General features: G+C 43.7%; 1 protein-coding gene across 5 annotated transcripts in view; it reads right to left on the reverse strand.

Moving 5' to 3' along the window:
- Positions 1-8,458: 8,458 nt before the first annotated feature.
- CBS (cystathionine beta-synthase) overlaps positions 8,459-14,837 on the reverse strand; it is a 494,065-nt gene continuing 487,686 nt past the window's right edge. For 4 of the 5 annotated variants that reach the window (XM_063445617.1, XM_063445623.1, XM_063445608.1 and 1 more), the window contains 3 exons: positions 11,262-11,370; positions 9,709-9,793; positions 8,459-8,836 (listed from right to left, as the gene is read on the reverse strand). In XM_063445617.1, the coding sequence (XP_063301687.1) occupies positions 8,676-8,836; positions 9,709-9,793; positions 11,262-11,370 (355 nt within the window). In that variant the 3' untranslated portion in view covers positions 8,459-8,675. The remainder of the gene's footprint in view (positions 8,837-9,708; positions 9,794-11,261; positions 11,371-14,837) is intronic. The other variant, XM_063445636.1, reaches the window with a different exon arrangement.

The following is a 14,837-nucleotide window of genomic DNA, read 5'->3' on the forward strand; positions in this document are numbered from 1 at the left end:
AAGTGTGTCAGGTTTAAGCAATGCTAATGCAGGTACCAGGTCTTCACTAACTACACCCTAGGAACTAGATATGGCGGTATGCTGTGTCACATTCTGCATGTTTATGGTGGTTGAACCAATAATTAATAATCATACGTGTAGGAGTATAACAAGTTGCAGTTAACTAGAGATATGCTGGCCTAGCTAACAGATTTAACCCAGGTTTGTATAACGATATTTATGCATGCTTAGGGATAGTGTATACCACCAGGGAGCAAATCTTCTGATCGGCAATGGCACAGGGTTCCGGGGCATGGATGCAGGACAGTCTCAATGGTGAAAAGTACTTCTGCAGGTTAGTTTAAGATAGTCCCTTCTGCCGCCATTACAGGTTGCTGGTACTTGGGAGTGCTGCTTGTTGTCAGTTGCTAGGCAGGGTGTCTGCTGTGTATCTAGCGCCTGTGAGAGTCCCTTCCATAGGAGGGATCCAGGTGAATGCCCTTCTGCTTCTTCTCCCGTCGGTAAGTCCCATGGTGCATGAGCAGTTGCAGGCGCCCGATGCGTAGTTATTTTAACCTTGCCTGGGGGAGGGTGCACCCAACCCCCGCAGGAGGCCTCCGTGGGTCCGATCATGGCTTGGCAAGGTCCGGTAGTGCCTGCAAACGGGTGGCCGAGGGTGGTATCTGTGGGTTGTTGGCTGGCCCCCATAGTTTCTGCAGATGTAGAGTAGTTGCCCAGCAATGCTCCGGTCTTAGTGCCGTCTCACATGGCCTCCGCCATCTTAGGTATGGTGTCCGGATGGACTGGCTGCCCTGCTGCCGTGCCAACACAGCCAGCGGCGGTCAGGTCCCGAGGGTGGGGACCGGGATCACCCCCCCCGGTCCATAGGGGGGGGGAACGGGGCCGGATCCCGCCGGATTCATGTCTCATGTTGGGTGCTGCGTTGCGGGATAGTGGGGCAGCGGCCGTCTGCGCCACTCACCGCCGGAGAAGGCCTCGGGTGGTTTGGCGAGAATGTCTCCTCCAGGGGACTGTAGCTCGTGGAGCCAGCCTCTCCCTGGATCCAGCTGTTCCTCAGTGTTGGGCTTTGTTGCCGTAGGTCTGTCGTACAGATTAAAGCATTGTTTTTTAGCGTTTTGCTGCGGTCTTGCAGGAGCTCTGTATGCCTGCGACCATCCAGCTCGGCGGTCCGGCCCCGCACCCCGAGAACACAACATTAAATCATTTTTAACCTGGAACTCAAAAAATATTATATATATGGTGACATGCCCCTGTGGGTACCAATATAAGACATGATTCGTATCAGAGAGCACATTTACAATACCAATGGCAAGTTCTGCCAACACAGTGTATCTAAACAGTTTTTGGAAGCCCATGATGGCAATGCCAGTGGATTCGAGTTTGTAGGAATAGAAGGGGTAAAAACACACTGGAGGGAAGGAGATATTGAAAGCCTCCTCAGCAAATGTGAAATGAGGTGGATTGTTAACATGGACACATTAACCCCTTAAGGACACATGACATGTCTGACACGTCATGATTCCCTTTTATTCCAGAAGTTTGGTCCTTAAGGGGTTAATACCTCATGGCTTGAACGCCGATTTTGAGATCAATTCCTGTATATAATTAATCCATGATATGCTTTCCCTCCTTCTTTTTATGTAGATCCACTTTGGAGATTTTTATTTTTTTAAATTCTTTATTTTTGTTGTGGAAAGGTTTCCACTAATTATAATAGTAACATATGTCCACTTTGGAGATTTTTAATATTTTTATATTATTAATACCTTTGTGTCTCATATATATATATATAAATTTCTGATGAAAAGGTTGGAAATACCTTTCTGTCTTTTTAATTTTATTGCTGATTTACCCTTTTATTCATTTTTTATATTTATGCATAGTAGAATTATGATTTCGATGTGTGAAGTACTGTAGAAGGACTATATACTGCATGGACTTTTAAAAATGGAGATTTGGGAACTTCCGGTATCACGTCACCGTCATGACATCACGATACAGAATACAGGCGTCAGACGGGTAATGATGACGAAGGCGGAAATGGAAACTGGAAGTTATTGAGAAGGGCACCAAAACACTCATTTAAAAGGAGAACTGCAGAGAAAGACAATCACCACTTCTGAGGAAGGCGTTAACACCGAAACGCGTCAGGTGGCAAGAATTGGTGAACTTATCCTGCTTTTATTATATTTTATACTTTATGTTTGAATAAATTCATGTTTATTACCGTGTATTCTGCATCCTGGGTCATTGAAGGTACTACCATTGGCACGAACAGGAGACATCCTGGGTACTGCAGGAATCCACTTTCTTTGCTTTGTGCTTCTAGTCGGAGTGACTCAGTAACATGTGAGTTTGACCAATAACAGGTGGTTTTAATATTAGTTTTCATTATCTTATGGTCTTTTATCTCTTTTTTTAAAGATTGTATCCATTTTATAATTGGTAACAATATTTTATGTTTATTGAGTGCTCTCACCAGCTTTTATTACTTCCCTTTATTTCACTTTATGTGTGTGTTGAGTGATCCACACAGGTGATAGAAGCACCCGATCTCACAAGTTCCAACGACTGTATATTTTATTTAGTATTTTATTTGTATTGCTGATTTTTCTCAGATTGTTCATCCGCATACCAAATTTTTTTATTTCAAAGACAAAAGGTATGTTTCAAACAGAATCGCTCCACATACAGATTCACTCCTCCATGACCACATCTAAAAGCAGAAGTGATGATGGTGGTTGGAGTAGCCCATTAAGCAGACATACTGTGAGAAACATGGAGATGTAACAAGTTATTGGCCCCAGCCAGGTATTCAAACTTGCTAGTATAAGTAACCCATGGCTTAAATCTGGGCCAATAGCTATACTATCAATTTACTAGGTAATTTACTCATAGGGTGCATTATTAGGATGGTAAAGATTTTCTTTGGGTTAGAGCAGTGGTTCCCAAACTTTTTAGGTTGAAGGCGCCCTTACTTTGTCAATATTATTCCAAGGCGCCCCAAGTCAAAACAAATTTCTAGGTTGTATATCTGTACACCGCTGCTCATATACTGGCACTATAGTGTATTGTACAGTGTTGGTGTTTGAAGGCGTGCTTGTATATAATTTTAGTGTTTTAATACAGGGGTGTATTTGTATGTAATGTTTGAGTGCAGGGGTGTGTTTGAATGCAATGTTCACTTTTAAAAACACAGTTATACAATGCACATTTGTGTGAAGTATTTGTGTTTGAGTGAAGGGGTGTGTTTGTATGTTGTGCTGGTGTTTTACTGCTTGGATGTATGCACATACATATATGCACACTTTAACACACAGATAGATACAGACACCTGTACACACGCATACATTGACATATACGCACACTGACATGAAACAAATTATGTTAAGCACTATTTATTTGTCTCCCACATTTGGATTTAGTGTAAGACCTACAGATGTTGGGGTACTATGAAGTAGTGGTGTGCTTAACACATTAAGGCCATATGGTGGAACTGAATCCCCATATTTTGTCTTCTTAGATAGGCAAATTAAGTAGCCTGATAAGAGTATTAGTGTATTTTTATGTGTGCGCCGTAATTTAATTTGTATCATGTATGAATATTGGGTTACCTTCGGTGTCCAGGAGGGTGGCTTGGAGTCCTGTTCCTGCTGCTGGTGGTGGTAATGAGGGGTCTGGAGCAGCTCTGCATGGTCCTCTATCTCAGGCGCGGTCTCCCTGCACAAAACTGTTTGGAAGTGACAGGCTGTCACTTCCTCCTAGCCTGCCGCCACTACAGGGGCCCGGCCGTGCACCTGTTGAGCAGTAATGTTTCCCGGTGCTATAATCATAGCACCGGGGAAACATTTTTCTACGCCCCGGCACAGTTTGTGAACCGCTTGGTTAGAAGATTAATTCTACAGTTGTTCTAATCTGGATATTTGTTCGAGACCAAACCTACTAATTTGCATGCAGGATTGTTTTCATCAGAATCTGCTTCTTCCATACATCCAAGCGGTAGTCATCCCAAATGGATATTTGCCCTTTTCCTCTTTCACGAGACAGGTAGCATAGAAAAAGTAAAATGCAGTCCCCACCCCTCCTAGCGTTACAAGAGGTCAACTCCACCCCGAACTCCCCAGTGTGGTAGCTATCCTTGCCCTAAATTTACATTTTTCTGATAGTGAGTGAAATAGTCAGTCATTCATTTCTAAAAGGGAAACTATAGTTCCAAGAAAACAAACTCATTTTCCTGGCACTATAGCTTCCCCCTCTGTCAAGGCCCCCTCCCCCTCGTGGTGTCGCTTACCTGGGTCCAGCACCGGTGTCCCTCAGCACTGGCTCATTTCCGCCCACGCAATGGGCTTTTCTATGGGGATTCCAATGAAGATGGAAGTTCTCCTGCATTGCGTGAGGATGTCCAGCGTAGTTTAGGCGACCAAAAGTCGTCTATCCACCCAAAAGTCCCTCTAGTAGCTGTCTGGTAAACAACCCTAACAGGTAATTATTGCAGTTTCTATGTAAAAGCGAGTACGTGCCCAACGATCAGGGTTAAGGGTGATGGGACATTGCACCCAGACCACTACAATGAGCAGAAGTGGTCTGGGTGCCTACAGTGTCCCTTTAAACTGCATATCATGACCTGTTTCTGCTGCTCTCTATCATGTCTGTAGAAGTAAAATTTACGGTGTGGCCGGGAGTAGGCAGGTGTTCGATTCCTGGGTGTTGTGTAGTTTTGGTGTTTCTATGTCACCATGAAATTGTAAAGGCTGGCTATTAATCATGGCAGCTAGGGTCTGACATTTGCACAGTCATGTTGTAGCCAATTTATGAAGCCTTTGGCTAGTTTTAACGGATTTTATGTTCTTTACTCACCTATCTATCTTAGGTACTCTGTGAGATGAGTCTTACTGACGTCTATTGAGGAAAGTTTCCAAAAATGTTGCGGTACAGGGTTCTTTTTCCATTTAACATATTTCTGATTTTGCAGAAACTTGTGTTTCCGTTTTTATTTACCTCCAAAAAGATGTTTAGCACTGGCATTACCCTACGGTGCTGCCGACATGGATTGTCCAGAAATAAGGAACATTAAGCCATACTTACCGTACGACAGTATGGCATCGCTCTTATTAATTCTTTTTAGGGACTTGGAACTTCTGCAGATCCTATCTGGTAGGAGCAGTATTTATGGCTTGAATTCCTGTCCTAAACAGCCAAGGGTTTTGGGTTTCCTTGTTCTATACTGTACTTTAGTTTCTGTCGGACTCTAGCCAGAGCTTGGTTTCAGCGTGTACTGCTTTTTCCCCCCCCTACATGAGGCCAAAGATATGTTCATAAAATTACTTTTATAGTGTTTGTGTAACGATACAATATACACATGATGTACAGTATGGAATGTGTCCCAGCTGTGTAAAACCACTACTGGAAAGTGAAGGGATTTCACCAGTGGTGTATTTTGGATGTGGGCATGTCAAAACTCAGCCCCTTCCACCCCCCATCTAAATTTGCCCCTCCCCTACCTGTGTAAGACAAACACGCATTTTTTGACACACCCATTGTGGCGGAACCCGCCTTGACACTGGGCATTGGAGGGGCCTGGCTGCCTGCCTCCTACCTGCTGATTACGGCCCCTGGAAGCTATTGCCCTTTAAGGGACTGAGTTGGGGCTTATGGACTGCTATTTTACTGTGCTGACCCTTTAAGAACTGTATTTGGGCATAATGGATTGTATAATACTGTTCCTAGCCCTTTAAATACTTTGGGAAAAGATTAGTACTTTGTTATATGGCACTTCGGACACAGTCGAAGTTACCGAAGTTGTCGAAGTGACCGGCATCGGACAAAGGACCACGTGGCGGCGGCCATTTTACCTTCGAACACCGCCGACCCTTACCATCGACTCCACTTCGACTAAAGTCGAAGTACCAGCAACACTTCGAACGGGACTTAGTCGTTTTTATGCAGGAAATTGACCGACCGCACAGCCCAAATCCATGGAACGGTTTTGGGCAAGAAAATGTGCTTGCGGTCGGTCATAAAATAACTTCCGGGTAACTTTTGCTCTACTGGAGGGATTTGAACGATTTTTGAGAGTGTTCCTAATTGAAGTATGCTGAGTAAGAAAATGTATGTTTTATGTTTGTGACATGTATATTTTAGAAGTTACAAATATAGTGTAAAAAGTATAGTTTAAACTGTATGAATAATGGGATGTGTCACACTAAGGGGAGGGGATGTGTTGGTTGCACCCGTGATGCTATTGGATATTTTACACCACCCTGTGGGTGGTCATATATGTGTGAGATGGAAATAAAAGCCAGGCTGGATGTGCCAATCCAGAGTTCCTGTTTTAACCCTCAAAGTGAAGTGTCGTCTCATTATTGGGGGAGGATTTATTGCATGCTGTTCCAATTTGACTGCTAGGAGTGCAAACCTATTCGTATGGTTCCTATTCAACTGTCTACAGCATTCAGAGGCTTGAGAGGATTCATATGCTTCTCCGATACGGTGATTGTGGTGTCTGCCAGAGTGCTTGGAGTCCTCAGGAAACGCTAGGAGCATCCTTTAACGGAGGTACCCAGTCGGGGTGCCAGGCGATCCGTTACACCCATTCACTAACAGACACACACTCACTAACAGATTCAGACACGCACTCACTCGGACACAATGACACAGATGCGCACACACACATTCACTGACAGACACCCTGATACTGCCACATTTACACACTTACAAAGTATTATAGATATTTTAAAAATATTAGTTTTAATCCACCCAGCCTCACTAACTTTGGGAGAGCTGGAGTGGATTTTCCCCCCGGGGTCCATTGGAGCTGGCTGCTGGTCTGGTGGCTGGCTGGGCGTGCAGGCAGGCTTTCAGTTGCCGACCTCATGTGTGTCATATTGGGACTACATTTCCCTGCATACCTAGCGGCCGGTATATCTAGCCGCCCACGTGACACACGTCACATGCTCCGGCTTCTAAGTGCTGCTGCTACCTACTACATGCTCGTTTTCAACATCCAATAAGATTTTAAAGGTTCAGTACCGGATATCTACCTGTTGTATCGGTCTGCTCTTATTGTGTTTGTCTTTTTCCCCAATTGTACAGCGCTGCGGAATTTGTTGGCGCTTTATAAATGCCAATAATCATAATAATATACATTTCATTGTTTGTCTTATTTGAAATGTTTATTATATTGATGTATGTTGATTGGATGATTAGCCTATGACATCATTTTAAAGTGTCCTTCCCCTATATAAACTTCTACTAGCCAGGTTGTATGTTGTTTATGCCATTTGAGAAAGCCTTATTGGTGAAACGCGTAATGGTTATTTTAAACTGACCGTGCCAATTCTCCTTTTATTGTATTTTTATGCACTTTTACTAATTTTACTTTCCTGGCTTTTTATTATTGTTCCTGCACTTAAAGAAATCCCAGGTGGGGATCGTACCACCAACGCCTCATTAATAGAGCAGTGTTTCTGCTCTATACCTGTGAGTATTATTTTACTTACTCTTACTTATTCTTATCCAGCTGAGAGCACTATTGTCGCCTCTTTTTATCCCTATTTGGAGCCTTGGATGACCAGACTGTGTTGACAGAAGCACTCCTTTTACATATCCCATAAGCGGGGATTGTATCGCTGTACGCCCTTCACACCAGAGCTGGCCATAGCTCTTTTAAATGTGAGTTCTTTACCTTCTGCTATTATTTTACCCTCTGGATTTTAGACGTATTGCACTACTGGCTGCCCCGTCTCCTGGTTTTTCATATATGCGAATACCCTGAGACACTAGGACGCACCCACTTCTACTAAAAAGTCTGCTTGTCTATATTCCATCAAGCACTGTCACTCTACGGAGACTCTTTTGGACTATTTTACACGATTTTATTTATTTATTTATTTATTATTTGTTACTGGCGCAGCCCTACCCCATTTCTTTGTATTTCCCAATTTGTTGAAGGATTTGAGGGGTCTCCTTCGTTTGGGTTGCTGCCTATCCTCATATTGTTTGTTAATCAGCGCTGATTTCCTTTTGTATTCTGAGGCTTTCAGAATACGCCCCGGCTCCCAGCATCACTCCAAGGAGGAAGAGCTCAGAGGGCTCCCTCATGTCGCGATCCCCCTCACCCCCGTCCGCCACACTGGGCGCACTTTAAAGCCTTGTGGGGCCCAGAGGTAGCCAGCTCTTGGGCACCCCATGAAAGAGGCTAACAGGGCACCTGATAGGGAGCGGCTTTCTTTGCCGCCTGCCCCTAAAAGTGCCACCCAAGGCAAATGCCTTGTTAGCCTTGTGGGAAATACACTCCTAGATTTCACAACATTGCAATGCAGACCTAATTATTGCTGCTCTATGATTGGATGGTGTAATCTGGACATTCACATTATTCATATATTACAGGGATTCTTCACATGTATTTTGAGGACCTAGAATAGACCACACAAATGAGAAAGGGGAAAAAAATGGAAAGTCATTTCAATTCTTATTTAATTAAACCTGTAACTGCTGCAAAATCAGAAGCGCTGCATTCATGTAACAAGCAGTAATGACTGACTAAAACAACCCTACTCCCTTCAGAAACCAAGGTAGAGGGGTATGCAGGAGACCACCAGGGTTCACAGAGTAAGAAGGACAGCGAGGTGACAAGTGGTAAACATGGATCCTCTGAGGCGTTCTCTGGGATCAGATCAAGACGCACTGAAATGCCTTACTCTTTCACTCGGATCACGGTCTCCAGATTCACTGACACGTCGCTCACGCTCTCGAGTTACAAAATTTAGGAGATCTATAGCAGTTACCACTCCAAAAACCATCTGCTTCTTACTGGAGGAACCATCACTGTGATCTGCTGAGAAAAACGCTGACTGGTTACAAAGGTACAACAATCTGGGCAAAGTAAGAGGGTAGGGGGGATAATGGCACCGCCAGAGGGTAGGGGGGATAATGGCACCGCCAGAGGGTAGGGGGGATAATGGCACCGCCAGAGGGTAGGGGGGATAATGGCACCGCCAGAGGGTAGGGGGGATAATGGCACCGCCAGAGGGTAGGGGGATAATGGCACCGCCAGAGGGTAGGGGGATAATGGCACCGCCAGAGGGCAGGGGGGATAATGGCACCGCCAGAGGGCAGGGGGGATAATGGCACCGCCAGAGGGCAGGGGGGATAATGGCACCGCCAGAGGGCAGGGGGGATAATGGCACCGCCAGAGGGCAGGGGGGATAATGGCACCGCCAGAGGGCAGGGGGGATAATGGCACCGCCAGAGGGCAGGGGGATAATGGCACCGCCAGAGGGTTGGGGGATAATGGCACCGCCAGAGGGTTGGGGGATAATGGCACCGCCAGAGGGGTGGGGGATAATGGCACCGCCAGAGGGGTGGGGGATAATGGCACCGCCAGAGGGGTGGGGGATAATGGCACCGCCAGAGGGGTGGGGGATAATGGCACCGCCAGAGGGGTGGGGGATAATGGCACCGCCAGAGGGGTGGGGGATAATGGCACCGCCAGAGGGTGGGGGATAATGGCACCGCCAGAGGGTGGGGGATAATAGCACCGCCAGAGGGTGGGGGATAATAGCACCGCCAGATGGTGGGGGATAATAGCACTGCCAGAGGATGATAAAATTATATAAAAAAGGTGGTTAAGCCCCAAAGTCAGAGAAGGCATTAATGGCTGGAAGAGATAATACAGGAAGAGAATGGATTATGGAAAATTAAACTCACACTGTATCTGATCATGAACCACAAGAGCAAAGTGATCAGTCTCCAGGATTCGTGAGAGTTTCCCCAGGTTATCCATAAGATGGACCTGGAAGTGTCAAACATAGGAAGTACAAGGTTAGCATTCATGGGCATGAACCCCTCCACAGAATATGCTGGGAGTCTCTACCACAAATAATTCATACACACTCGCTTTCCCCACAATTCCTCTAGTTTGTATGAGTGGTGGCAACTCACAACAAGTACCCCATGAGTTCCTCTGTTAGAGTTAGAGTCACACTGGCTAATAGGGTGTACATTGTTTCCAAACCCTATTGACACGTTCACATTCGACATGGCTGTAACAGACAGCATCAATAAGTCTCATGTCTTTCTAGAACATGGATTGATACCAATACAAAATAAATCCATGTTTACATTTGGTTTTACTACACAAAGAAAGACTTCAGCACGTCCATCCTTTATGGAATATCGGGGGTAGTTCTATCTCTTCCCGAGTCCAGCAAGCAACATCTGCTGTTGATATCCACCATTTTGAAAAATCCTTTTGTTATGTTATTTTATATATTAGTATTAACATAATAAACCTACAGAAAAGCAAGTTCGATGTGTATTGTATTTGACTAACACCTAGGAGAATGATATATGCAAATTAAGAGCATTGAGAGTCCCCCAACAAGAAGAAAGGAGAAATAAAAAAAAAGTGTTTGGGTTCTTTCCATTCAAGTACTGACCCCACATGCTGAACCCAGAGTGGAGGTCACACTAACTAATATGGACAATACCCAAGAGTTTGCTCAGTTAGCCTGAGATGAGGCCATCCTAGAGAGATTGCTCGGCTATTAGCCAGGTATATTGACCTACGGAGCAGAATATGTATTCATTTTAGATTGATTGAGATGAAACGAATACGTTAATTTGCATTAATTACCATGATGGTCTTGTCAGAAGGCAGCTGTAGGAGTGAAATCTACTGAACTGCTCCCTACATGTAAATAAATATTTCATTATTAAACTGAATTCAAAATAGTGACACTATACTCTTTAATCTGTCTATTTTAGAGAAAAGGGCTTTATTTTCCCCATTCGTTCTCAACAACCCTGGGCAGATCTCTATCGGGTGAAGACAAGACAAGAAAATATCTTTACGTAAAAAAAACGGTGAAAGATGACAAACAGCTGGAATTTTATTTAATTTATTTTTTAAACTGGGATTAAATGCATTTTTTTCTACCCACAATGATAGAGAATAGAAGTTAAAGGGGTTAATTCACAGCTAGCATATATTAGGCCAGTATCTGAGCATTAAAGCTCTGGGCAGGCTGGAGACTATGTGATGCCATTAATTTCCTAAATATTAGGGATAACTCCCAGTGCCCGAGGAGCACAACACGGACCATGACAAAGCTTGACAAGCTGCTGGTTTTCTCTAAATAAAGCTGCTATTTTGGCTTTTATACTTTAGTGTCTGCATCAATATTCTGTTTCTATATCTAGAAAGGGAGACTTGGCTTGGACTCAGGTCCTAGAGAGTGTGGCATCCACATTGATATTACCTGTGTAAACTGCTTGTAGATAACTTTGGTAACAGGATCTGATGGCTTTACCTTTCCAGCCAAAAGAGAGGACAGCATGTTTCCCAAGGTGACCATCCCGAGGACCAGCCTGTGACAGAGGACAGTATGTTACTCAGTGTGACCACTTACAGCACATGGCTGTATCAGAGGACAGCGTTTAACACAACCCGAGAATCCTGAGGATGAGTAACACAAATACAAAATACAGGGTCCCTAAAAAAAGAACGGAGGATCCTGGTAAGGAGGACGACTGGGGAGAGTAAGGGAATCCTACCTTTTTTTAGGATCTAGGGTGAAGTATTGAGTAAAGAATTAAAAGAACCCCCCATAAAGAGGGAAAGGAATATACGGTTATTAAAAAGTGCTATAAGGGGGTCTACAGTAATCAGTTTATGAAATCACAAGGGGAGTTCAATGTGGATCACCGAAACCCAACCATCTTGAGTCTACCGGTTTAGTCTATATGAACACCCTAAAAAACAGAAGAATTAGCTTTGGATGGGCTCAGGTACAGAATATTCAAGGATTACCAATGCTTTTTTTTGTCAGTTCTTCCCCAATCATTACTCTTTTGACAGACTCAGCCCGCATATCTTTTAAGTATGTAATACACACTTCTAAACTTGGTCTGATTGCATTGAGGGCCTCTCAGTTAGAGGAGTTTCTTAACCCGTCTCCCTTACCTACCCAGCTCAGTTTCAGACCAGTCTACTAACATAAACAGGGCATCATTGTGCAGCAGCAGGAGAGAGAAACCAGATTCTGGAGTCTGCTTGTATGATCACACTGATCAGACTCCCTCTCTTCTCCCCCTGTTAAGATGTTCCAAGGTAAAGAGAACTTCCAACCACACAGGTGTAAATCTGACAGGCACACTCAATGCACTTTTCCAGCATTCTTAGGGATAGGACACTGATTGGTTAGATCAATACCCCCACAGAGTGGGCGTGGAAAGCATAAGGAACCTACATTTACCAGGATGCAGACTAAGGCAATTGCCTCATACAAAGCCAACATTTTTAAATGAGACAGCTGCCTCAAAGTTGTGCATGTCCCTTCAAGCATTTGGTTATAGAAACACAGAATGTGACGGCAGATAAGAACCATTCGGCCCATCTAGTCTGCCCAGTTTTCTAAATACTTTCATTAGTCCCTGGCATTATCTTATAGTTAGGATAGCCTTATGCCTATCCCACGCATGCTTAAACTCCTTTACTGTGTTAACCTCTACCACTTCAGCTGGAAGGCTATTCCATGCATCCACTACCCTCTCAGTAAAGTAATACTTCCTGATATTATTTTTAAACCTTTGTCCCTCTAATTTTAGACTATGTCCTCTGGTTGTGGTAGTTTTTCTTCTTTTAAATATAGTCTCCTCCTTTACCGTGTTGATTCCCTTTATGTGTTTAAATGTTTCTATCATATCCCCCCGTCTCGTCTTTCCTCCAAGCTATACATGTGAAGATCCTTTAACCTTTCCTGGTAAGTTTTATCCTGCAATCCATGAAACAGTTTAGTAGCACTTCTCTGAACTCTCTCTAAGGTATCAATATCCTTCTGGAGATACGGTCTCCAGTACTGGGTATGATACTCCAAGTGAGGTCTCACCAGTGTTCTGTACAATGGCATGAGCACTTCCCTCTTTCTACTGCTAATACATCTCCCTATACAAACAAGCATTCATCAGCAAAAAGACATACCTTACCATCAAGACCTTCTGCAATATCACTAATAAAAATATTAAAGAGAATGGGTCCAAGTACAGATCCCAGAGGTACCCCACTAGTGACAAGATCTGGCTTAGAATATATATTCCAGTTATGTGTTCTAGACATGTCAACAAGGTGATCGAGATGCAGCCGAGCTGTGAGAGACACCCAAGACATATTCCCCGGCAGGCAGAAGGAGCTAAGATAAATTAGAGTTACAAAGACAAAAGGCATAAGGTACTTATACCTAGGAGACAGTTTGCCATCACTTTGGGGTCTGGATTCCTCTGCGCACAGTGTGGACGACAGATCACTTGGCTAACTGTTGAGATGGTGGCAAGATCTGTTGTATATTTTTGGCGTACTCATATAATGTACCCCTTAACGCTGGTGTATTCTCTATACACAAGCATCAAATGTGCATTCTTTATGGCACCACGACCATTGACCAGAATGCCCTTTACTTTGATCCCAATTTTTGAGTTCCCTGGTTTCACATCACGTTTTTTCCTTTTTTTTTTTTTTTTTTTTAAATGCAAATCTGATTTCCTCATCACAGACTGGTTTCTTGTTCTCCTGATTTCTGACAGTACAGACTATGGTGTATCCCTTTCTATTATTCCACACTGGCTCGCTGGCCCTTATGACACACAGGAAAGAGGATACCGGTCCAAAAGCCACATAAATCTGGCCTTGGAGTAGGTGGACCAACGTATTAACAGACAGAAACAAAGTCAGGAATAAAGAATATGGAAACATGAAAAACAAGCTGGGTCAGGATGCCAGAAATACACCGGTCAATATACAAGCCGGGTCAGGATACCAGAAATACACCGGTCAATATACAAGCCGGGTCAGGATACCAGAAGTTTACATAGTCAAAAGAAGCCAAGGTCAATAACAGGAAGTCATAAGAGTTGCTGAAGCACTAAACGTGTGAACAAACAGAAACCACAACAGGGCAATGAATAAGAGCCAGGCTTTAACCCCCTTAAGGACCAAACTTCTGGAATAAAAGGGAATCATGACATGTCACACGTCATGTGTCCTTAAGGGGTTAAATAGGTTCACATGTGTCCTGAGTGGTCCACATCATCTCTGTGACTTCAAACAGCATAGGGTCCCCTAGATGATGGTACGTTATGGATTTCAAAACAATTTAAGGAGGCGCCCTTGAAGCGGACAGCGTCTCAATGTTTGACTGCTGGTATAATTTGCTTGGTGACAGTGAATGCGGAGGAGCTATTCGCTGGCGCTGAAGTAGTAAGTATATTTCTCCCCACAGGTTTCCAGTAACGCGGCTAGAGGGACCTGATTGGTGTCTAGCAGGAAAGTGTTGCAACAATACCTTCATGTACCTATGTCAAGGTCTTCAAGAAGATTTCAGGTTCGTGGTCAAAGCATGAAAAATAATTTTCACAGGAAAATTTTGTCCACTTTTCCAAATTACATAAAGATTCTTACGCTGATCGCTGCACATTTAATTAGTTTCACGGGTAGCTTATCTAGACTATTGCTTTTTAAAGCAAACTCCAGAGAGGAGTTAAAATTAACTATCCAAACAACCTTGCGTTTACTACAGAATCTTGGATGGTTTATAAACTTGAGGAAGTCAAAGTTGCTCCCAAAAAGTTGTTCTCTGGACATAGATTCAGGTAGCTTAAAACAGTTTACAAAGCAAATAATAAAAAAAAAAAAGTCTTAGACCTCAAAAATAAACTAGTGGGTCCAATAAGGAGAGCCATGAGCACATCGGGACTCACAGTCACAATCCCTGCAGTGGTAGGGACAAAGGCAGGAGTAAGAAAAAGTCAGTGGGGAATTTTAAAAGCATGGAGCAAGCATA

The sequence above is a fragment of the Pelobates fuscus genome, chromosome 1 (genome assembly GCF_036172605.1).
Source record: "Pelobates fuscus isolate aPelFus1 chromosome 1, aPelFus1.pri, whole genome shotgun sequence".
Classification (NCBI taxonomy): domain Eukaryota; kingdom Metazoa; phylum Chordata; class Amphibia; order Anura; family Pelobatidae; genus Pelobates; species Pelobates fuscus.